This window comes from Centruroides vittatus, unplaced genomic scaffold (assembly GCF_030686945.1).
Source record: "Centruroides vittatus isolate TY-2023 unplaced genomic scaffold, ASM3068694v2 contig_549, whole genome shotgun sequence".
In the NCBI taxonomy this organism is placed as follows: domain Eukaryota; kingdom Metazoa; phylum Arthropoda; class Arachnida; order Scorpiones; family Buthidae; genus Centruroides; species Centruroides vittatus.
Genome location: NW_027122325.1, coordinates 7,574,095 through 7,598,227, shown reverse-complemented (window position 1 = coordinate 7,598,227; position 24,133 = coordinate 7,574,095). Strand labels below are relative to the sequence as shown.

General features: G+C 31.5%; 2 protein-coding genes across 2 annotated transcripts in view; one reads left to right on the top strand and one right to left on the bottom strand.

The window, feature by feature from the left end:
* LOC136978776 (kelch domain-containing protein 4) overlaps window positions 1–1,164 on the top strand; it is a 33,573-nt gene extending 32,409 nt beyond the window's left edge. Inside the window, exon 9 of the mRNA XM_067274609.1 lies at window positions 1,081–1,164. Within this exon, the coding sequence (XP_067130710.1) occupies window positions 1,081–1,097 (17 nt within the window). The 3' untranslated portion in view covers window positions 1,098–1,164. The remainder of the gene's footprint in view (window positions 1–1,080) is intronic.
* A 568-nt stretch (window positions 1,165–1,732) lies between these two features.
* LOC136978767 (DNA-directed primase/polymerase protein-like) overlaps window positions 1,733–24,133 on the bottom strand; it is a 40,696-nt gene continuing 18,295 nt past the window's right edge. Inside the window, exons 4-14 of the mRNA XM_067274591.1 lie at window positions 22,927–23,024; window positions 13,517–13,563; window positions 11,946–12,037; window positions 11,774–11,847; window positions 9,467–9,540; window positions 9,252–9,395; window positions 9,005–9,167; window positions 6,170–6,276; window positions 2,446–2,644; window positions 1,968–2,050; window positions 1,733–1,894 (exon numbers count right to left, since the gene is read on the bottom strand). Of these exons, the coding sequence (XP_067130692.1) occupies window positions 1,734–1,894; window positions 1,968–2,050; window positions 2,446–2,644; window positions 6,170–6,276; window positions 9,005–9,167; window positions 9,252–9,395; window positions 9,467–9,540; window positions 11,774–11,847; window positions 11,946–12,037; window positions 13,517–13,563; window positions 22,927–23,024 (1,242 nt within the window). The 3' untranslated portion in view covers window position 1,733. The remainder of the gene's footprint in view (window positions 1,895–1,967; window positions 2,051–2,445; window positions 2,645–6,169; window positions 6,277–9,004; window positions 9,168–9,251; window positions 9,396–9,466; window positions 9,541–11,773; window positions 11,848–11,945; window positions 12,038–13,516; window positions 13,564–22,926; window positions 23,025–24,133) is intronic.

Here is a 24,133-nt window from a genome sequence, read left to right as displayed (position 1 = left end):
TTTTCTTTCAAACATTTCATCTTGAAAAGGAAATTTATTTAAATCTCAGAAAAAAAGCAGTATTTTTATTACCGGAGGATGTGTGCATTTCTCTCCCCGCTGTCACTGGGAACTAAACTAAAAATTCACTGTTGGTGAAAAAAGACAATGTGACTTGGAAATATGAAAAGAAGAACTCAAGGAACAGAAGGTCGTTGAGAGTCCGCAAGCGTATCACTTAGTGCCCAAAAAGGTTTATCGTTTTCGTCCGTTCCTCCAGGAATATCCTGTGTTTCTCTTGGAATACCTTCGAAGCACATATAGATTATTATTTCCTCCGATAGACTTTAACCGCCATCCAAGGCAAAAGAGACATTTCCAAGCCTCCCCAACGACTCCACAGCCATCTTGAAACCCGCACACAGTGCCTCAGGTATTTATAGTGACACGCAATGTCATGTAAGCTCTCTCTCCCCAACTTAGATGTCATGAAGAAGCTTTAAGGTTTAAATGTGAGATGATAACCTTTTTGTAGAACTAGCTTAATAAACAAAATTTGTTATTGTTAGAATTGTGTTTGGTGCCATCCCTCGTATCAGATCCAACCGCTCACACGGGAAAAATCGAAATTAGCGACCACTTAGGTTTCTGTGTCTACCTTGAAGACACAGTGGTGTCAGTCCCGACGAAATTGTTATCACAAGCGTGGTGCCGAAGTATAGGGAGCACTTTGTGCATTGTCACATATACTCTATTTCATAATGAACATCAGCTCCTTTCTTATTCAGGAAACAAATAATATAAATTCATTCCCTACAGTGTGGAATAAACTGAAAAAATTATCAAATTTTGCTTAATATTTTATATTTTGGAAAAACAGCATTTAGATCTTACTTTCAAAGAATTTTATTTTATTTTGAATCCTTACTGTATTGTTCAAATTTAACTAATTGGTTTATGTTCATTCTAAAAACTTTTGATTAACAAGGAAATGGTAGTTACAATATTTGATCTCTATCAAAATAATTCAGTTCTTATAAAATATGTATCATGTAATCTTTCTAAGAAATTTAAATTTATAATTATTTTTTTTTATTATAGATATGGAGGTGTCTTAAGAAGATTTATTGAAGATTAGAAAGCATTATTGTATATATATGTATAATAAAATTCTCATCAACTTGACATATGTCCAAATATAAACTTATACAATGCAGACTACATAAGATTGTCAATAATTTTCTGAAAATTGTTCTCTGTTTTTATCCATTTAAAGAAAAGTCAATTCTTGAGAAAATTAGTTATCAATTTCCTTAATTTTAAAATTGTGATTATATCTTGTGTCAAAAAAGAAAGATACATAAATAGCTTGGATTATTTTAATTTTGAAATAGAAATGTAGGAGACCATGAGAAATATAAAATTTTAGTACTATGAAGATACTATTTATGATGAACCTTATACTGGATCAAGCGAAAAAAATTAACTCATCAGTAATGCTGAACAGCAGATATCCGTTTAAAAGATTTACAATTTTTTCACATGGATTATAGTTTTTGAAAACAATTTAATATTTTGTTTTTCAATAATTAAATGTAAATTTTTTAAAATTACTTCCCATTAATTTCAAAACACCAAAATAAATGTAATTAATGAAAAGTATTGTAAATATTTCAATGCAACAGTAATTTAAATAAATTTTTTAAATAAAAACATGGTTTACTTTTCAAATTATTACACATATAAGCCATACTTTAACCTGTGTCATTTAATATATTTTTGAATTCTGGAGATTTTTCCAATAATAATACAGCTTCCACTAATGCCTTTTCTTCAGCTTCTGGAATATCATCCAATTCTACAAAACTATCTTGAGCAAAAAATGCAGGTAATGTTTCAGGTGGTAATTTCCTAACTGGTAGAAAAAGATGATGTAAAAAATTAAAACAACAATAATCAATATTATTAAAAAAAGTTTTTGTTTTTACGTTTTGATCGAAACCTTTGACTTCTGCATTTGGGATCATAACATTTTTGATAGTATATGCCTTCTTTTAAACAGGCTATGAACCTAAATTAAGAAAAAAAAAATTATTGTAATATGAACAGTTTTCTTACATACATAATTTAAAATATTTACTTACACAGTTGCAATTAACTGATATGTACTTCAAATGATCCTATTTATATTCAGTTTGTTACTTCAATTGGTTGAAAAACGATAAAATGAAATCGTAAATTCAATCATCATAAACAGTAGTTTGAATGAATATATAAAAAAAATTAAATACTTTCATTAAATTGAATATAATATATTGAATATATATAGTAGTATTCTATGTAATTTGTATAAAATGTGAACTAGTTTTATTTTAACTTTTAAAATGAATCAAGATTTTTTAAATTTGTTAATTAGTTAATTGCAACTGTACAATTAATCATTGGCTCTAAATAATGTAAATATACATTATATGATTGCTCTTATGATGGCGTCCAATATTTTCACAATATCTGTAGTTTCCTATATCATAAAGTATTCTTTCACTTTCTGGAAAATAGGACCAATGACGAATATAGCCTGGTCTGGTTTCACTATTTTCTACAATGTTCTGAATGAAACTGTCGACTTCTGGATAAGGAGAACGTTGAAAGCCATGATGATGATCTAAAAGAAAATTTATAAATTAATTTATTATTGTGTTGGGCTAAGTACCTTCTATGATTATTTCCATTCCATTTTCTTAAAAAAATATATGATGTAAAATATGGTAAATGTGAATTATATAAGACAACTTTTGTCCACAAAAAAGGATAAAATTAAATAAGACAAAGGACATTTACAGTTGCAATTCCCCATGGACTAATATAAATGGACTAATATGAAAAGAAGAACTCAAGGATTGCTCTATGCTAGAAATGCACTCATCCTCCGGTAATAAAAATGCTGCTTTTTTTCTGAGATTTAAATAAATTTCCTTTTCAAGATGAAGTTTGATGTTGGTTGCTAAGGGACAATAAATATCTACACTGACAGCAGGGTAGTGCTGCACACACTTGAGAACAAAAAGGAGACCCACACGACTAGGAAGAGAACTAACCAGTGTGATGCATAGAACCATCCACTTCAGCTGGATTCTGCCCACAAAGGTTACGGAGGAAACGAAACAGTGGACTTGCTGGCCAAAAAGGCTTTGCTCACTCCCCCCACACCTACTCACACATACTGATGATGATGATCTGGGAGAAAATAAACTCATTTACAAACACCCTATGGCAGACTGAATGGGACTACTACACAACAGGAAGACTCTGTCATAGATTTATATCAACTCTAATGGCAAGGAAAAAAGCCCATCATTTTGAACCTGACCCAGACATGACCCAATGCTTAATGGGTCATGGAAAATTTCAGTCTTACCTTTACTGCTTTTAAAAAACACACGGACAATAAATGTGATAGTGAACTTAAAATGAAGGAGACGCCGAACACTTCATGTTTCACTGCCCTAAATTCCACCAGCATAGAGCAAAATTTTTTTGCCATCACAAGTGGACTAACACGGCCACTTCATCTGGCAGACATCTTTGCCAACAAACAGCTGTGATTCAGCCTACAAACATTCGTCAAGAAGACAAAAGAACTTAAACCAAACTAGCTCAAAAAATACAGCAACAGTCACCAAATGACAATAGTCCAATCAACCAAACAATGGAAAGCAAAACTGATGAAGAAGGCAAAATTTATAATTTGAATAAATACTACTTTAAATATAAAAATGTTTTATTTATATTTTATTTTTACATCACCATTCACCATCCAAGACCAATTCACCAAAGTTAAATTTGAAATTTTGCTATAATGCAGTTGTATAGTTATTTCACTTCGGGTTCATGGTCAGGTTTTTGCTATGAGAAGAGTCCGTGAGCATAATAAGTTTGGGAACCACTGCCATAAAACATGGTAAATTATGAAAGTATTCACAGTAAAAGTGAACAAAAATTATATGCATCGTATGTTTTTGTATAGTTGATATAATCTAATATATTTACATATACATACAAGATAGTTGGTGACATATATCTGATGATAGTGTGTAACTACAGGAAATTCTGATTAGTTTGAAATTCAGGGGATGAAATAATCATAATTTCAAATTATGTAAGATTTACATATTTCTGTATATGCCAAATGCAACATAACCAATGTAATTTATTAAGCAAATGGAATTTATCTACTTATACAGAATACTATTTTCATTAATTAAAAATAACAACAACAACATAAACAAACTGCAGGTAAACAGCATGTGTCTGGTGAGAAGCTTGCAGGTTGCCAGATGGGTTTTATAAAAAGTAAAGCAGAATTCCTCGAAATGCAGCCCAAAAAGTAATAAGTCTAGAGTTCTACAAATATCTAAATCTACTACTTGTAGTCCAATCTTGCAATCCCGAAAACCAGCTGTATTTTATGAAATAAGAGAAAAAAAGGGTAGTCCATGAGTAAGGTGACATTCAAAAATGTGTTGCTGTAAAAGCAGACACATATTGACCAGATTAAAGTTGTTCTTTGTCTATTGTTCTTTTATGGTAAAGAGGCACTTCAATCTAAACCAGTGGCTCTCAACCTTTTCCTACCCATGTACTCCTTTTACTCTTAATTTTTTTTGTGGACCTCGTAGACATTTCATAGAAAAAAAAACCTTATATTTTTCACTAATAAAAAAAGAAAGGAATTGTATCAAAAAAAAAAAAAAAAAAAAGGAAATAGTAAATACTGTATATACATATATTCTCTTTGACCGTTGTCAATGAGAGATATATGTCATATACATATTCAATATTTTAAATTATTTAAAATATTGAATATGTATGTTCTGAAGTAGAATTACCCTATAGACCACTAAAATATCACCGTGAACCCCAAATCAGTATTTTTTCTGTGGACCACATGGACCCCAATTGAGAACCACTGATCTAAACAAATAAGTAAACATATGTGTATCACAGTTTAGACAGAATTTTCACTTCAAATTTTAAAGTAGCCACATTTCAAACTAACCAAATTCTTTAAAATGTAAATCCTTGTATTAACATTTTAGAAAATAATGTAATTTTATCCACTTGGCCACTGGAAGACAAGTACAGAAAGGAGTCAGCAAACTAAATCTTTCAGAAATGGATGAACTTTACATGAAGAATACATTGAAAACTTCTGCATTGAATTATTTAAACCTATGGATATAACACTCAATTAGCTCTCAGCAAACTGAAAGAGTATTTATATCAATGAATAATTATTGCTGCTTTATCATCATATAATAAATTCTGCTTTTAATAATATTTTTTCCTAATAAATACTTGACATTTCTAAATAATTTTATTTAATAGCAAATGAATCAATTAGCAATAAACTGTTTGAGAAGATTTAGATATAGGCCTAGATATCAATATTCATTCTTACTACTATTAAAATCAAATTTAAAATGAATAAATAAAGTTATTAAAAATTTGGCTTATATTTTAGCACATTGTTTTAATCTTGAACATTGTTAAAAAAACAATTTCTCTTATCACCACATTTATTACTCATCACTTGATCATATTAATCAGGTATCCATTTAGCCATTTTCTAACAAGTACACAGTTATGGATAAAAAAAACCATACAAAAAATTATTCCATTTTTGTATGATTTTATCACATTTCTTTCTAGTGCCTTTTCCATACAAACATTCAGTACAAAATTATCAAAATTTATTGTTCTGCTTTTATAAGTAATAATGTAATTCTGTTACAAAAATCATTTAGATCATTTTTAACAATACGCATTTTAAATAACAACAAAAAAATCTGTCAGATTGTTATTTTGGTAAACACTGCCTGTAAAATTGGAGAATAATTTCCTATGTTTAGGAAATTGTAACTGATATTGAAGTTGTGGAGTTTTGAAAAAAATAAAGAATCAGTTTTTTGGTGTTAAATACATTAACTTAAATGTGTTTAAGTTAATCATTTAAGGGATATATAAACAATAGAAAGATGAAAAATCAGTTTTTTGATGTAAACACTAACTTCAATGTGTTTACATCAAAAAAACTGATTTTTCACCTTTCCATTGTTTATATATCCCTTAATCATTTTAAATAATAATTGATCTAATTAAATTTTTTAATAAAAAGTTATTTCTATACCTGAAGAAACGACCATTTTAAAATCATCCTCATAAAATTCTTTAATTTTATTGATACATTTTACTACAGATTCATCCCAACACAGCAATTCCATTTGTTCATTTAACCTAGCAAAAAAGTAATTTAATTAATTAATTAATTAATGTTAATTAATTTAATTGATATTGTAATATTATATATATATTATTTTATGAATGTATATAAATAAATTCAGAATAAGTTATGACAATATTTATAAAACACAACAGAATTCATAAACAGTTCATTAATCTAGCACCTACATCTTTTTAAGAAAAGGTAAGTTTGGTTTCAGAAAATGTAAATTAATTTTTAGATAAAGTTAACATCAATTTTAGCAACAATAATTTTTTAAACTGTAATTAATTAGCTTATGAATAAAGTGTGCAATTATTAGATAAAACTTAACTGTAGCATGTATGTAAACATACTGTAACATTCTAAAAGTAAAGAAACAAATTAACATTGCAAAAATTTCATTTTATTTAATTACAACAATGTCACTCCTGAAAATCTGTATCTCTTCTGACCGATCAGATCAAATTCAGGATTTTCTTTTAGAGATCAACAAATCTGAATCTAGATGACAGTATTAATTTTGTTTCTTGCAACATTTTTGGGGTAATTGAGATTGGCTTGTTTCTCTGAGAATCACTCCCATAGCCAGGAATAAATCATTGGGAAACTAGAGGGGAAAACTGAAAACATTATGACAACATTTTTATTTTTTCTTAGCAACACTAAGCTTATTAGCTAGAGTTTAAGTGTAAAAATAAGTAAGAGTAGCCCAAGTTTACATGATGAAATTGAAAATGCATATTATATATACTGCATATGGGCACTGCTGACTAAGCTGATGAGGCTAGGCATCTCATACCACTTGTAATTAGGACCCATTCAAAAGTTACTTGGCATGGGAAATATATTGAGGTCTTTGCTTACAGAAAGGAAAGCCTTTTGATGGTTCATCAAAGCCCGTGAAGATTTTGATACCAATATTTGTTAATCAATGACAAGCATTGGACATAGGAGTCAATGCTTGTCATTGATTAACAAATATTGACATCCTAATGATTGACAGTTCCTCAGTCAATATACTTAACAGTTTGAAATTCAGGCCTTTTCTGAGACTTAGTAGGGTGTTTTTTAAGATTCTTGGTGATTGCTCTGATTCTTCATCAGCAGCTTCAGGGTTAGACAAAAAGCTCTCTGGTGCTGGCATGCAGTCAATGGCTTCAGGGCTTAGTTGCACGCATACTGCATGGCTTCTAGATCTAGTAGCAGACATGCTATCTGCTGATTCACAATTGGTTGCTTCAGGCCTAATGGTAAGTCTGGTTTATAGATGGATTCAAAACTACTAATAGCATGAGGGCTGGCATTTGTGTGAGATTTTTAGGCAGGAACATCTTTGTCCCTATGGATAAGTTCTTCACTTTGTTTCAAGCTGAATTGCTAGCTGTTATTTGATCTATTGCACTACTTTACATAGATGTCTTCTTAATAATGCTATCTATCAATTCATTGTTGTTAACAGTCAAACTGCTTTGAAGACATTTTATTTTTGTAAGTTCACATCAACACTTGTCTGGGAGTGCTGTTTGCATCTTCAATGAATTGGCTTCCTGCAATAGAGTTTTTCTCATATGGGTGCTTTGACATGAGGGAATTGCTGGCAATATAAGTGCTATTCTACTGGCCAAGCAGAGAGCATCTTTCTCTTTAATGGGTCTAAAGTAGCTCTATGTATTTCTTACAGAACTTTCTCTAGAGCTGTGGAAGACAGGATATTTTCTGGTCATTTGAAGTTACTTAAGGCAAAAATGCTTTACTCTGCTTTAGACCAAGAGGACATATCTTAATCTAAACTTTGCTTTAGATTAGGATATGCCCTCTTGGTCTAAAGCAGAGTAAACCAGTTTTGCCTAGCTTGCTCTCTGTGCAAACTATGAATTTTCTAGGTTTTGGCAAGAATAATCTTTAGTTCTTGGTCAGCATTGTAACTGGTTTGATCACTTTTGTAAACATTATGCTGACTGAAATGTTCCTCCTCAGCCTTTTGCAGCTTCTGTGGCTCTAACTTCTCTGCATCTCATTTGTAAGTGTGCAGACCTTTATGTTCATGTAGACTTACTCATTTGGGGTCTTTCTTGTTGAGCTGTGGTGAAGTCCTACAGCTTTCCTTTAGAGGTCTGCTGTCTAAAAAGATCAGACTTCTGAAGTAATTTCTCATGTATCAGTCCACATCAGAATCTTTTAGGTCAGTGATTTGGCTTGCCCCACTTGTAGAATCTATAATTACAATTTACTATCTTACTAGTTTCAAATAGTTGATTTGTATGGAAAACTTATTTGAAAATTTTAAACTGCAGGATTGGATTTAAAGATATGATATTAAAGTTAATATATGGAGAAAATATCCTAAATTCTGTTAAAGTAAATTTTATTCTTTTTTTATTAAATTGACTTTTGGCCTTCAAGTGTACTGTACATTAAAATCAGCATATCCTCATCCTATATTAAAGCTTGTTGATGATGACATTAATTCAAAACAAAAAAATCTACTTTAAAATTACAGTATTTTACTACAAATACTGAAAAAATGAAAATGTAATTAAAAAAAATTCTTTCTTAAATTTTCTTATACTATTTTTTGTTTTTTTATAAAAAATTTTCAAACTTCTTTTCAAATATTTCTTTTATAAACAACAAAATGCTTTTTAAATTGTTACAGTTTCATTTTTCAATAATTGTTAGTAAACTCTCATCATCAATTATTACATACAGGTTAAATAAATGAAACTAATATTATCTAACCTGAAGTAAGTAATCAAAGAATCTAAGAAGATGTTTTCTTCAGTATCTCCTGTATCATTTTGAGAATTTTTATATTCGTTCTCTTCTGACAAAATTAATGGAGCATTTTTACGAAATTTTGTTGATAAATAAAGCCTAAAATTTCTATTTTTTGAATAAACACCTGAAAAAATTTTTGCATAAACAGTTTATGAAATAAATAATAATAATGATATTTTTAAAATTAGTATTAAAAATTTATACACACCTAAATCACAAAATAAAGAGTCTTTCCCATCTTTATCTTTTATTAAGAGTTTTAACAAATCAGGTGGTGATAAACTATTGTTAGAAGTACTCTCAGATGATATTTGATTCATTATATTTAAACAAACATAATTAACAAATTTACCTAAACAAAGATAATCATTTAAGTAGTTTTAAAATAAAATACTGTATTTTAAAATAAAGAATTTAACTTACCAGTTTCTATATTATTTTTAAAACAAAATCCATTTAAAACAAATATTAAATGACTGCTAAATTTGTTTTGTGTGCTGAAATATAAAATTATTATTATTATTACTACCACCACCACCAAAATATCTAAAATAGTACCATTACAATTCATGAAAATAATGTTATTAGTGATATTTTGTTAAAACATTTCTCCACACTAAGAGCTGGCTTCTGTTAGAACACTAGATGGTAGTCTTTCATAAATTTTTTTAATTTTTGTGATTTTGTTCATTTTTATAGCTTAATCAGGAAAAATTTTTCCCAGTTGGTAATATAGTCTATAAGTAACAAAACTCATTTTCAGTCTTAACAGTCTTTTCAGTTGCATTTTATTCCTAATCATATATCTGAAATTCATGGTAAAAATCATCAGATTTTTTATGATTGAAGTCAATTACACTAGTTTTCGAATTGTGATCTTACAAATGCAGAGACTTAATGTTAAAATACAGATATGTGGAGACTTAAAAGTTATAGGGCTGTTACTGGTACTTTAGTGTGGTTTTATTAAATATTGTTTTCTTTGTCTTTGGAATAGTAGAGCAACACAAAATCATTTAAAAGTAAAAGAATGGATTCAGAAAGATGAATTTGTTACAGGTCAAGCTAACGTAAAGAATACACCTGTAGTTGATCCCAAAAGGTCTTGTTACCTCCACTGCATGTAAAATTTGGATTAAAAATACCTTAGTCAAAGCACTGGCTACTGAAAGAGCACTTTCAAATACCTTAAATAGATTTTTTTTCAAAAGAAAGTGACATTAAGCTTAGTTTTTAAAGATGGAATATTTGTTGGACCTCAAATCAGAAAATTACTTCAGGATGCACAGTTAAAGGAGATATAATAGTTTTTGGGCAACAGAAAAACAGAAAACTACGTAAATTTTGTAGGAGAATTACTTGAAAATTACAATAAAATGAGTTGTAGAATGTCCCTTAAACTACACTTTTTACATTTGCATTTAAATTTTTTTCCAAAAAATCTTGGTGCCATCAGTGATGAGCAAGAGGAGAGATTCCACCAAGCTATCCTAAAAATGGAACAATAATATCAATGCAGGTGAGATCCTGGAATGATGGGAGACTGTTGCTGGTTCCTTATTAGAGAAAGTGTTATGGAATATAAATGAAAAACAACATTTGCAAAAAAGTTATCAACAGTAAATTGAGCATAAATGTAATGTCATATATATTTTTGTAAATAGAACAATTTTTCAGTTTGATATAAGTTTTACCTATATTTACAATAAACAATAATAAAAATGAGCAATTATTTATTGTGACATCGTCACAATGCCACGCTGCAATTTCTAATCATACTTTTAATTTATTTAATTTAAAATATATACTCTCCACCTCAAATTAGTAGTGTCTTACCCCTGTACATCATACTTTTCCTGCTAGCAAAACAGTCATGCTGGTCATCTATCTATTTCAGTCTCTTATGTATTTTTATTAGTTCAGAAATGTTCAGAACTGATGCAATACTGGTCTAATCTTAAATGACCAATGAAATAGCCATGTTAAGTTACCTGTAAAAGAATAAACATGGCTGACATGGAAGTAATTGCAAGTGTCTGAGTTGATAGTGAAAATGAAAACAACAGAAATCAAACGCATGGTAGAAAATAAACAAGAAATGAAGTTCCATTTAATGTCACTGAAATGGAACAAACTAATTTTATTAGTGCTATATGATTGGTTTAGCACTAATAAAATTCTGTATAAGAATGGTAAAACTACAGAATAATCTGTAGTTTTTGATGTATTTTACCATTCTTATACATTAAGGACTGATAAGGGGCAAATGGCCCAAAATGCATTTCCTTTTGTGAAAAATAGATTAAAAAAAAAGTATTTTTTCTGTCAAAAAAGTATTCCTGTGTGAGAAGTTCTCTATAGTGATTTTGTGCTTAATTCTAAAGAAATAAATATGATTTTTTACAGTTTTTTTTAAAGAGGTCACTTATTTTGCATTATTTTAAACAAGTTTCTCTTTGTTTTTAATGCGTTAAAAGCCCATGACTCATTAATGCTTTCATCCTTGTACTGTAATAAATCAAACCTAACCCTAGTATTGACATCAAGATAGCTCAATAGTGGATCTACAGAAGATTGCCAACAATTGTTAATACAACAACTTTATAATTTATGGAATTAGTATTCTGTAAAGTCAATTTTGGTTAATCAATTTTTTGGATAATCAAGGTTCTGCTGTTCTATGAACTATATAACTTATAACTTCATAATTAACTATTAAGAATTAAATACCTGGCATCCAACCATAAAACATTTGATTTATCACAATATATATTATATTTTTCTTTCAGACTCTTGCAGACATACTGAAAAATAAAAATAATTTCAATAAAACTTTTTATTTGACATTAATCATATATAATTACTTAAGAATAAGTAACTTTTAAAAAAATTTATTATATACCTCAATAAAAATATTGATCATTTCTGATCCATTTTTTCCAGGATTAATTGTTTTATTGAATTCTAAATCAAAATATAATTTACATGGAGAATCTGAAAATTAATTAAAAATTCTAATATGTCAATCTATAATCTCATACAATCATAGTATAATTAATTCATTCAAAAACTTTCCTTTACAAATTAATCTAATTAAAATTAATGTCTTATTTTCATTTATAATTAATGGCATCATATTTTCAGTAAATGTTTTAAAATTTGACATTATGAGTGAAAATAAAATCTCAAACTATTATTATTATTATTATTGACAAGACTATACCTTGTTTATAAAATCGTAGTGCTGTTATGTACTCCTTCATACCTCTAAAGTGTAAAGCCATGTCAGGAGTTGACATTTGGCACAGAGTATTAGGTGCCCAAATCAAGCACGCATAAAAAAAAAAAAACAGACTTATAGGTAGTCAGGGGACCGAGAACAGTCAAAATAAAATACAAATGGCGACACTCTTTCCACAAACAGGCACTAGTGTGAGATTTGTGCATGTGTTGGGAAGTTGGAAATGCAAATGTTGTGAAATCAAATTTTGACAAATGAATCTTTGAAACAACCTATTTACCTGTCCCAACATATCTCTGGTCACCACGTACTGACCTTGACTGGTTGATCTGAGATATCTCGTTTCAGCATTGGAACATTTTTGAAACTATATGGAATTAGTCGTTATAAAAATTTTATATTAAAACTAACTTCCAAAATATAATTTTTGTTTTCTTTTTACATTTATTACTATATATAGTTTGTGGAAAATAAAAAAATAACTTCAGACGATATGATAGCCACGATTATTTTTTCAAAAAACAGGAAATTTTCATTAGGCATGGACAAAAATTTAACCCAGGGCAATATGCAATTGAGAGAAATTTTGACATTGGATAGGTTAATTTCACCAAAAATGTATTGTGGATGACCTCATGGTCGTGGCTGTGGCCGAGGCCGGCAAAGTTTGAACAACTGCGCTCAAAACCAGAGATACCAAAGAAGATTGGAGAATGAGAATGAGATCGAGATCTGCCATGAGCGTGAAATGATCCCACTTAGTAGTGAGTCTCCAAGACAGTCTTGTTCCAAAAATGGCCTTATCGTTTTTCTTGTTGTTGTTATTATTTACTAATCATATGATTAGTAAGTTAAAATGCCACCTGTACCAAGTGATAAAGCTATAACTTGGTACAGGTGGTAAGAAAACCAGGAAAGAATAGAAGAATATGGAGATAAGAAGAAGAGGAGAAGGAAAGTTTCAGTATTTATATCTACAAAGTTTTAAAGCAAGTTTATCCTGATACTGGAATTTCTAGCAAAGCTATGTCTATAATGAATAGTTTTGTCAATGATATCTTTGAAAGAATTGCTGCAGAATCTTCTTGACTTGCATATTATTTTCTACATGTATAGATTTTAGTTCTAATGATATTCAATATCTAATCATTTTTATTTTATATTATGATGTTAAATTAAGATATTATGATGTTAAATTTAGATTAAATAAAAATTATTATTTGTAATATTACCTTTTACAATTACTTCATACGTACATCTTTCTTCTACTGGTCTCTTTCTATATTACAATGTAATAACATTTATCAGATTAATAGTAATGTAATTATAATAAGTTATTTTTATGTCAGAGATTAATTTAAATTAAATCATTCTTTAAAATAAAAATATATAATCAACATAAATACAAAAGTATATATTATTATTAATTTCTGATCACTTTAAATTCTTTTATCAGAGACATAGTTATAAATACAATATTGTTTTTAATGTGCAACATAAAATTATATTGTAATAGATTAAGAAAATAGAATGCCAAGAAATATATTTGAAACAAAAGATTCTTTATTTATTTATTTATTTTTAGTTATTCCTAATTTATTACTTTGCTGGAAACTAAAGGAATTGTTGTCTTAAGATAAAATAAAAACTTATTTAATATATTTACATAAAGAATTTCACTTCAATAAATAATACAATTAACTTGATAATATTGTCATTTATACCTGGCTTATACCTGGATTATACACTGGGGTTTAGCAGACATCTGTGCTTAGTGGACAAAATAGCTGGTCCTGACATAATAATAAGACTATTATGTATTTTTATCTTTACTATTCATTGTACATGTTAAATTTCTTTCCTGTCATTACCTATGTGTGTAGCAATGATTTGTATTATTGTTTTCTTATAAAAAATAAACGGCCATGACGTGACGCCTCAATTGAGCCCGCCACTTTTGGTCTGGTAAAACTTTGGAACGGACCAACGTAGTCGTGTATGATTTTTTAAACTTATTTGTAAGGTATCCTGCTCACTATCTGCGAACACATAACTTGCAACAGTGATACATTTAACAGGTTATGGGCCCAGACACAGGTATTTACTGAGTGAATAGTGAGACAGAGTTTTATTTTACGTAACGGGTTTATTTAGCGTACATGTACAAGAACGAAGACAAGATGGCCGACAGTGTGAAAACGGTTATCACGAAGTTGAACAGGAATAATTATCCGGCTTGGAGGTTTAAAATGGAGCTGCTACTTATTGACAGTGACTTACGGGATGTTGTATGCAATCCACCACCTAAGCCACAGACGAATGAATGGAAACTAAAAGATGGAAAAGCAAGAAGTAAAATCGGACTCATGGTAGAAGATTCGCAATTACAGCTCATCAAAAAGGCAAAAACTTCAAAGGAAATGTGGAAATCATTAGAAAAACATCATCGAAGATCAACACTTACACAAAAAGTAAGTCTGTATAAGAAATTATTTCACTTAAAGTATGAAAAGGGGCAGTATATGGAAAGAAATTTAAATAGTATAGAGGATTTAGTAGATGAGTTAACCGCTTCGGGAGAACAAATGAGTGACAGACTCATGGGAATTCTTATGTTGGGAAGTTTGCCTGATAACTATAATATATTAACGACTGCTCTTGAGGCAAGAGCAGATACGGACCTCACTCTTGGATTCGTAAAGATTAAGATCATGGAAGAGTATGAGAAGCAATCAAGAGGATCGATTGGACATACCATGCATACGGATGAAGCCACGGCTTTGAAAACAATGGTCCGTAAACAGAAAACCGGATGTTATTATTGTGGGGGTCCCCATTTGAAAAGGGATTGTCCTGAATTGGGCAGAGGAAAGAAAAAGAAAGAATACAAAGTAAAATTAACTGAAGTCCAGGAAGAGTATGATCCGTTGGACAATGATGAAACATACGAATGCCACTCTGCATGTGTGAGCGCACAAAATATGCCATTAGGTATGAAACAATGTCTTGCTGTGAAGACTACAAGGGATTGGTATGTTGATTCAGAGGCAAAAGCTGACATGACAAACAACAGGAACTTCTTCAGAAAATTGAACAACAACAACCGTGAAATTGTTCGTGTGGCTGATGGAAGAGAAGTGCCTGCAAGCGGAGTTGGACATGGTGAACTAATTTGTGATGAAGATAGTTCAAATGGCAAGTTAAAATTAGATAATGTATTATATGTACCACAATTAAATGGGAATTTATTGTCGGTCTTAAAAATGATGCAAAGAGGTTATGATGTGTATTTTGACAGCAAAACAATGCAGTGCTACATAAAACAAGATGGCAAGACATGCAAAGGCTGAGCTTCGGGGATCACTATTTGTGTTGAGCCAACACAATGCCTTACAAGTATTATCCATGCCCAAGAAACAGTGTGTACATCTGTGGCACTTGAGGTGTGGCCACCGTGATCCATCTGTAATGCGTTATAAGGCCCCCAAAAGTGTCGAGGGTGTGAAAATTAATGAGTGCGGGTGCACTGTGGGATGCGAAAGTTGCATGAAAAATAAAACGCCGCAGAGACCATTTCCAAAAGAATCGATGAATAGAAGTAGTACAAAGCTTGAGCTCTTGCACAGTGACTTGTGTGGACCCATGCAAGTGAGAACCCCTGGTGGAAATAGATATTACATAATGATTATAGATGATTATACTGGTTATACCAAAGTTTATCTGTTGAAGCACAAGTCTGAGGCTAATGTAAAAATAAAGGAATATGTAAATTATGTTGAAACACAAATGGGATGCAAGGTGAAAAAGTTCCGATCTGATAGAGGAACTGAGTACATGAATGAAGACCTGTGTAAATTTTTCAAAGAACATGGTATTAAAGTTCAGACCATAGCACCAGATTGCCCCCAACAGAATGGCAAGGCAGAACGGAAAAATCGCTCTCTTTGTAAGATGGTAAGAACAATGCTGCATGATGCAGAATTAGGAAAATGCTACTGGGGTGAGGCATTAATGACGGTAAATCATATCCAGAACAGATTACCATCAAAAAAGGACCCAATCACACCATATGAGAAATGGCAAGGTAAGAAGCCAAATATTGAGTACTTCCGCCGTTTTGGATGTATTGCTTACACAAGAGTTCCTTTTAGAGTAAGAAAGAAACTGGATGTAAAGGCAACTGAAACAAGATTTGTGGGATATGAAAGTGGCAGCAAGGCATATCGATTGCTGGATATCGTAACCAAGAAAATTAAGATAAGTCATGACGTTGTCTTCATAGAAGGAGATCCACACGACAACATGGGCTCGGCCAACAATTCATCCCTCCCACATTACCACAGTGAAGAAAGATGACAGCAAAAGCGAAGTAGAAGTTAACCTAAATGAAAGAGCCATTTTTAACAAGCAATCTGAGGACAATCTGCCACTCCGTCGCTCTACGAGAAACAACAAAGGTTGTCACCCAGACAGATTGATTGAAGCAATGCCAAGTACGGTTGTTTCTGAACCGAAAACCTACGATGAAGCCGTCAACGGAAAAGATGCAAATGAGTGGATAAAGGCAATGGATGCGGAAATTTGTGCACTCAAGAAAAATGGAACATGGTTGTTGGCCAATCCACCACCAGAAGCAAATGTTGTTAGAAGCAAATGGATATATAAAATTAAACGTGATCCACATGGTACCGACAAGATACAAAGCCCGTCTGGTGGCACAAGGCTTCAGTCAAAAATAAGGGGAGGATTATGACCAGGTATTTGCTCCAGTGGCAAAGCCAACAACCCTTAGGATCTTGCTCACTTTAGCAGCTAAACGTAAAATGCATGTGAATCACTATGACATTGAGACAGCTTTCTTGAATGGCGACCTTCACCGTACAGTGTACATGCAGCAACCTAAAGGCTATCACACAGAGGAACCGAGCAAAGTTTGCAAGCTTGTGAAAAACCTTTATGGATTGAAACAGGGAGCTACTGAGTGGAACAGAAAATTGCATGAAGTACTGACTGAATGCGGTTTTGCGCAGAGCATAAATGACCCGTCTGTACACCGGAAAAAGATGCTATGCAACAATGTACATCATTGCACATGTTGATGATGTAATTGCAGCATCAACCTCCAAAGAAGCGTTAGATTGGCTTGAAGTGGAAACTAACAAATATTTCCACATGAAAAACCTCGGAAATATCGATCATTACCTCGGAATCAAATTTGATCGAGATGGTGATGGAATATTCCATCTAAATCAAAAACATTTTATAACTGACAAACTAGTAGAATTTGGACTCCAAGGTGCAAAAACCAGCAAGATTCCCCTTGATCCTGGATATTTCAAAATTAAAGAGAGGGGACCAAGGATGGAAAGTAACAAACTGTACCTCAAGGGTATAGGTAGTTTACTGTACCTTGCAACTAACACACACCCAGATATATTGGCAGCAGTTTCCATCCTCGCCCAGTGTACTAAGGAACCAAGAGCAGTTGACTGGAATGAGGTGAAAAGGGTGTTTCGATATCTGAAGGGAACAGCTGATTGGAAACTGAAATTGGGTGAGAAGAGCAACACTAGAACCACACTAGAATGTTTCATCGACTCAGACTGGGCAGGTGATAACACAGATCGAAAGTCGCATACAGGGTATGTCTTTAAATATCAAGACAGTCCTGTATCCTGGTACAGTCCCGACCAAAATGATTGACTATCAGTCGATCGATTGCGCAGCTGTGGAAATTGATCACTTGTTACACCAGGACATTCTATCTCTTAGCAAAGGCGTTTCAGGTGGACTGATCCGATTTGAGCCGTAATAGGGGTGAGGAAATCGAGCCGGAGGGACTTAAGCGTGCAGTCAAGCGCTCTGCAGGTTGACAAGACTAATCGCTCATCGCTTGCCTAAAACTGCGTGTGTAGCATCGGCCTTTTTTCTTTTAAAATTGTAAATTTGCCGCCACTGATCATCAGAAATATGATTTTATCCGTTATCTTTATACTTTTCTTTCTGTATAATGTTTTATTTACGTTTATTTTCCTGTAATTTGAGACGATACAGCTTTAAAATAAACAGATCAGGTCTCACTTGCCAATAGATTATCTCAACTTTCACCGATTGTCGTCGGTTCCTTTGTAATCGGAGAGTAATAGGATCCTGTGTCAATTTTCACTGTTAAGTGTTAATTGTTTTTGCAGTAATCTGAGTAGAGGGGAGAAGTTACTTAATAAACCGCCAAGTGTTTTATTACTGTTTAAACAACTGCTCCCCAGTTGTTATTTTTAGTAATTGGAGAGGGGTAGATCGTGTTTCAAGGTCAGTGAAAGTTTATTACTTTCGCAACAGGATGTCATCTGAGCTGCCACCCACTCCCCGCTTAAATGACAACAACGTGCTAAGTGTTTTATTATTATATAAACAAAAACTCCTCTCCCTGTCAGAAGTGGGTCAAATGTCAAGGTTACTATTTAATAGTATTGAACAGAATGTTGTCCTTGATATTTAACTATCATTTTGTCAGAACTTTTTATTTTGAATACTTTTCTTATAATTTATTTCCGCTTCGGTTATAAAATTGTTTTTATCATGTTTTAAATCCGCGCGTTTTATAATACACTTGTATAAAGTTACGAATTAAAATTGCAGTGCACATTTTGTTGTTTTATAAAATATTTATTGATTATACAGAGTTTATGTTTGCAAAAATGTTTGCATATCTCTTCTTTGTCAATTTATAAAATATATATATATATAATGACAAAGAAGAGATAAAAACAATTTTATAACCGAAGCAGAAATAAATTATAAGAAAAGTATTCAAAATAAAAAGTTCTGACAAAATGATAGTTAAATATCAAGGACAACATTCTGTTCAATACTATTAAATAGTAACCTTGACATTTGACCCACTTCTGACAGGGAGAGGAGTTTTTGTTTATATAATAATAAAACACTTAGCACGTTGTTGTCATTTAAGCGGGGAGTGGGTGGCAGCTCAGATGACATCCTGTTGCGAAAGTAATAAACTTTCACTGACCTTGAAACACGATCTACCCCTCTCCAATTACTAAAAATAACAACTGGGGAGCAGTTGTTTAAACAGTAATAAAACACTTGGCGGTTTATTAAGTAACTTCTCCCCTCTACTCAGATTACTGCAAAAACAATTAACACTTAACAGTGAAAATTGACACAGGATCCTATTACTCTCCGATTACAAAGGAACCGACGACAATCGGTGAAAGTTGAGATAATCTATTGGCAAGTGAGACCTGATCTGTTTATTTTAAAGCTGTATCGTCTCAAATTACAGGAAAATAAACGTAAATAAAACATTATACAGAAAGAAAAGTATAAAGATAACGGATAAAATCATATTTCTGATGATCAGTGGCGGCAAATTTACAATTTTAAAAGAAAAAAGGCCGATGCTACACACGCAGTTTTAGGCAAGCGATGAGCGATTAGTCTTGTCAACCTGCAGAGCGCTTGACTGCACGCTTAAGTCCCTCCGGCTCGATTTCCTCACCCCTATTACGGCTCAAATCGGATCAGTCCACCTGAAACGCCTTTGCTAAGAGATAGAATGTCCTGGTGTAACAAGTGATCAATTTCCACAGCTGCGCAATTGATCGACTGATAGTCAATCATTTTGGTCGGGACTGTACAGTAAAAAGCAAAGTAATGTGACACTGTCCTCGACTGAAGCTGAGTACGTTGCACTTTGTGAAGCCGCTCAGGAGGCTGCTTGGCTGAAGCGAGTGTTTCTGGACCTTGGGGAAGCTGTCGATAAGAAAGTAACTATGTACGAGGATAACCAAAGTTGTATGAAAGTGGCAGAGAATGATAGTGTGAGTCAACGTACGAAGCATATTGATGTCAAATATCATTTTGTAAGAAATGAAGTGAAGAATGGGAATGTATGTATTATGTACTGCCCTACCAAGGAAATGGTAGCAGACATTTTAACAAAACCAGTGTGTACTGGAAAACACGTTAAATGTGCTAGACAACTTGGACTCGATGACTGTAAGCAAAAATGGGACAAATCATTGAGGAGTAGTGTTAAATTTCTTTCCTGTCATTACCTATGTGTGTAGCAATGATTTGTATTATATAACCTTTGTATTATTTTCTCTTATAAAAAAATAAACGGCCATGATGTGGCGCCTCAATCGAGCCCGCCACTTTTGGTCTGGTAAAACTTTGGAACGGACCAACATAGTCGTGTATGATTTTTTAAACTTATTTGTAAGGTATCCTGCTCACTATCTGCGAACACATAACTTGCAACAGTGATACATTTAACAGTACACAAACAATGGATAAGAATTTTCTTATTTTTCCTATTCTCCATAACTTCTACTAAGCAAGAGTACAATGGATTGCATACTTCCCATAAATATCAGTTTAAAATTTCCATCATCAGTCATCATTTCATAGAATTTCTTTTGTTTCCTTAAACTTGTCAAATGAGATTTTCACAGTTCCATTTTTAGATTATACGCTAATCATTTTTACATCAAACACTGATAAACTGATGCTGGCACTTCTTTGCATGATGGAAGGGTGGTATTAAAAAACTCAGGAAATTTTGAAGGTAGAAAGAGTAATAAAAATAGGATGAATAAAATGAATCATGTGTTGGAAAAATTGACAAATTTCTTGCTTGGAGTGTTTAGATGGCATAATTGGTAATGTCATCTGCCTGACTTATAATACTGTAGTTATGATTTGGTACCACTCCATGTCAGAATTTTTCTTCTAGATTTCTCTAAATTAATTAATCATTAAATTTACTACAAAATGGTGTTTAACTTTAGTGACAAATTGTAATTAATTAACCCCTTAACGTCCACTTAACCTTATCATGTAAAAATTATACTTTAATTTTAATAATTCATTAGTTATATCTGATTTCAATTCTTAGCACATATTCTTTTACAAAATAAAACTGTGAATCAATTATTTAATGGGTATTGTAAAATGTGATTATTTTTTAACAGCTACTTGATTTAGATAGAAAAACTAGTCCTGAGAAAAGTTTCACAGCCTAAGAATATCACTTATGCTAAAATATATAGAGAACTTGCATGAACGTCATCTCATGTGAACAAATCATCATTGTTCCATCTCCTGCACCATATTTGTGCTGTGCTGTTTGTGGAAATGTATATAGTTTAGTTTGCATCTGAACATTTATCGTGTGCAGAAGATAGCAAAACATGCATTTTACTTTCCCAGCTCTGTTATATATAATAGAGAAACTATGGGAACATTTTTACATTTTTGGACTCAGGGACTTTGAAACATCGAGAAATGAAAAAAATTTTTGAGGTTTTTCTGTATGTATGTTCTCTCTCTCTCTCTGTGTGTGTGTGTTTGTATATTAGGGAGATTGATGCTATTAAATTTTGATAATTAAAGGTCGAGGGGATCGTGGAGCATATCTGGAGTAGGGTCGGACTAGATGAAGATTTTATTCATTATCAATATTTATAATTTTTTATAAAATTCATCTCTATCCTCAAAATTGAGCCTTTTTCCATTTTATAACAACTAAAAATATAAGTTTTTTATAAATATATCACTCGTAAAACTAACACCAGCATATAACAAGAAAAAAGACAAATTTACGAACGTTTTTGTCCTATGTGAAATAGACATCCTCAGATATATACAATATCAAACAAACGGCTCAAATTTACGAACAAAGTGAATATTACAAAAACGTTCGTGATTTTTCTTTTTTCTTGTTATATGCTGGTGTTGGTTTTACAAGTGATATATTTATACAAAATCCAGTTATTGAGATACATTTAAGTTTTTTATAACAAAATCTCATAAATAACAGTGCCATACACAAATTTATGTTTAATAGTGTAAAATTTACATTTAATTAAGATCTCATAACAGCCAGGAAAGTTACACAACTCTTTGCTGGATTTTTTACTAGGTTATTTAACTCCTCTTACTAGTCAAGACACCAATTAGAATAGAAATAAAATTTTAATGTATAGTGGAGTTGATCCATACAAAGATGACTCAAATTCGTTTTTAGATGATCATTGTTCTTGACTGAAGAGAGAATATGGCAACACCTTGTCTTAATAATCCAATTTTTAACTCAACTACACAAAAGCATACAAATCACTTAAAACTGAAGTTTAGCAAGTGGATGGGTTAATCCAAAGAGTTTGGTAGAGAGTTCTTCACAACATATTTTTCCTAGCAAGAGAAGTTTAAGTACAATAAAACAAACTATAATACTTGGTTGTTGTATCATTATATTGACTAAAAATGTATGTTTTATGATAGAAGTGATGCTATGCAATGGTCAATAAAACTAAGTGCTGTGTGGTAACTTTTTTTTTTTTTTGTAATTGTTGAATTTGTTTTATTTTGTGTTAAAATTTATTTACACCATATCTGCTCATTAGGTAAACCAAAATTTATGCTTTTCTCATTTAAAGTTTGGTTACTCTGTCATGTATCAGGTGAAGTTAAAAGCTTAAAACAAAACAGAAATGTTACAAATATGGCACCAGGCAAAATGCATATGCACAACACATACATCCAGGTCTTTAGTACATCACATGCAAGTTGTCTATTATATCACGAAAACAAAGTGAAATATTGTCTTTCTTACTTATGAATTTGCCATAAATGTTTTGGGTGTGTAACTAAATAGGTACGTTTTCCTTTATTTCCTGGAATTCTCTGTTCAAAACCAAAAACTCTGGCATCCTATAAAAAAAATTCATTAAAATATTTATATTAACTTCAACACAATTATAATTTTAATCTTAAAGAATTTAATTATAATAAATTTTATTAAAATTAATGCAAACTATTATTACTTTAGTGTGATAGTCACACAAGTGTACAATAGTCCACGAGAGGCAGTACACAAAAAAAAAAATAACAACAATTATTTTTTTTTTACATGATTAGCAATATACAGGATTCTTTTGGATTCTAACTCTTAATGTTATACAATATCCCAAACTGGGGCGAGGAATCGAGCAAACACAGAACAAATAATGCACTCGCGACAAATAAGAAAAGATGGACTTGTAATCTTATGACTAACTTACACTAAATTATAAACTAAAAAGGAAAGGAAAGAATAACAACAAGTTTTAGTATGATAGAGGAGGTTATAAGGAATACCCGGGTTCTCTGTTTGGTATTGATGCTCTTCTGGTGGGGAACCACTCTAAATCATTTCTCACCAATATTTTTCGGATCTCTTCGAAGATTCTCCTTAAACAAGGGACATTGTCTCTCTCTCTCTCTTTACGTTAGCAGGGTCCTTTCTCTTTCTGTAGGACAACTTCATCACCCTTTGTCCTTCTAGACAACAAGTAGAAGCGTAACTTTCGCACGTCTACCTGCACCGAGAGTCTGACCCAAGAATGAACCTTCTTATTGTTCTAGTAGCCTCAGGGACTTCACTTCCCATTGTTAACGCAGTTTCGTGGAAAGGGTTACCCCACCCACAGGAAGGAATGTTAATAGAAAATTCAAGAAAACAAAAAGGAAGTACAAAGAAGAAACAAAACTTAAAACTAAACTTATATCTAATATATATATTAATATGGCATATTGCCACATTAGAAATAAATTTTTTTTGTGCTTTGAAATTTAGATCTTATAGTCTGCTCGTGCTTCATATTCAGAACTAAATTTATTGACTCTCACTTTAAAAATTCAATTACATTTTATCTATAATCAAAATTTTTATATTTTAATATGATCATATTCATTAAAATATTTTAAATTTATAATTTAATTTGAAAAATTAATTTTCAAATTAATAATAAATTCTAAATTTATAGTTCAATAAAAGTATA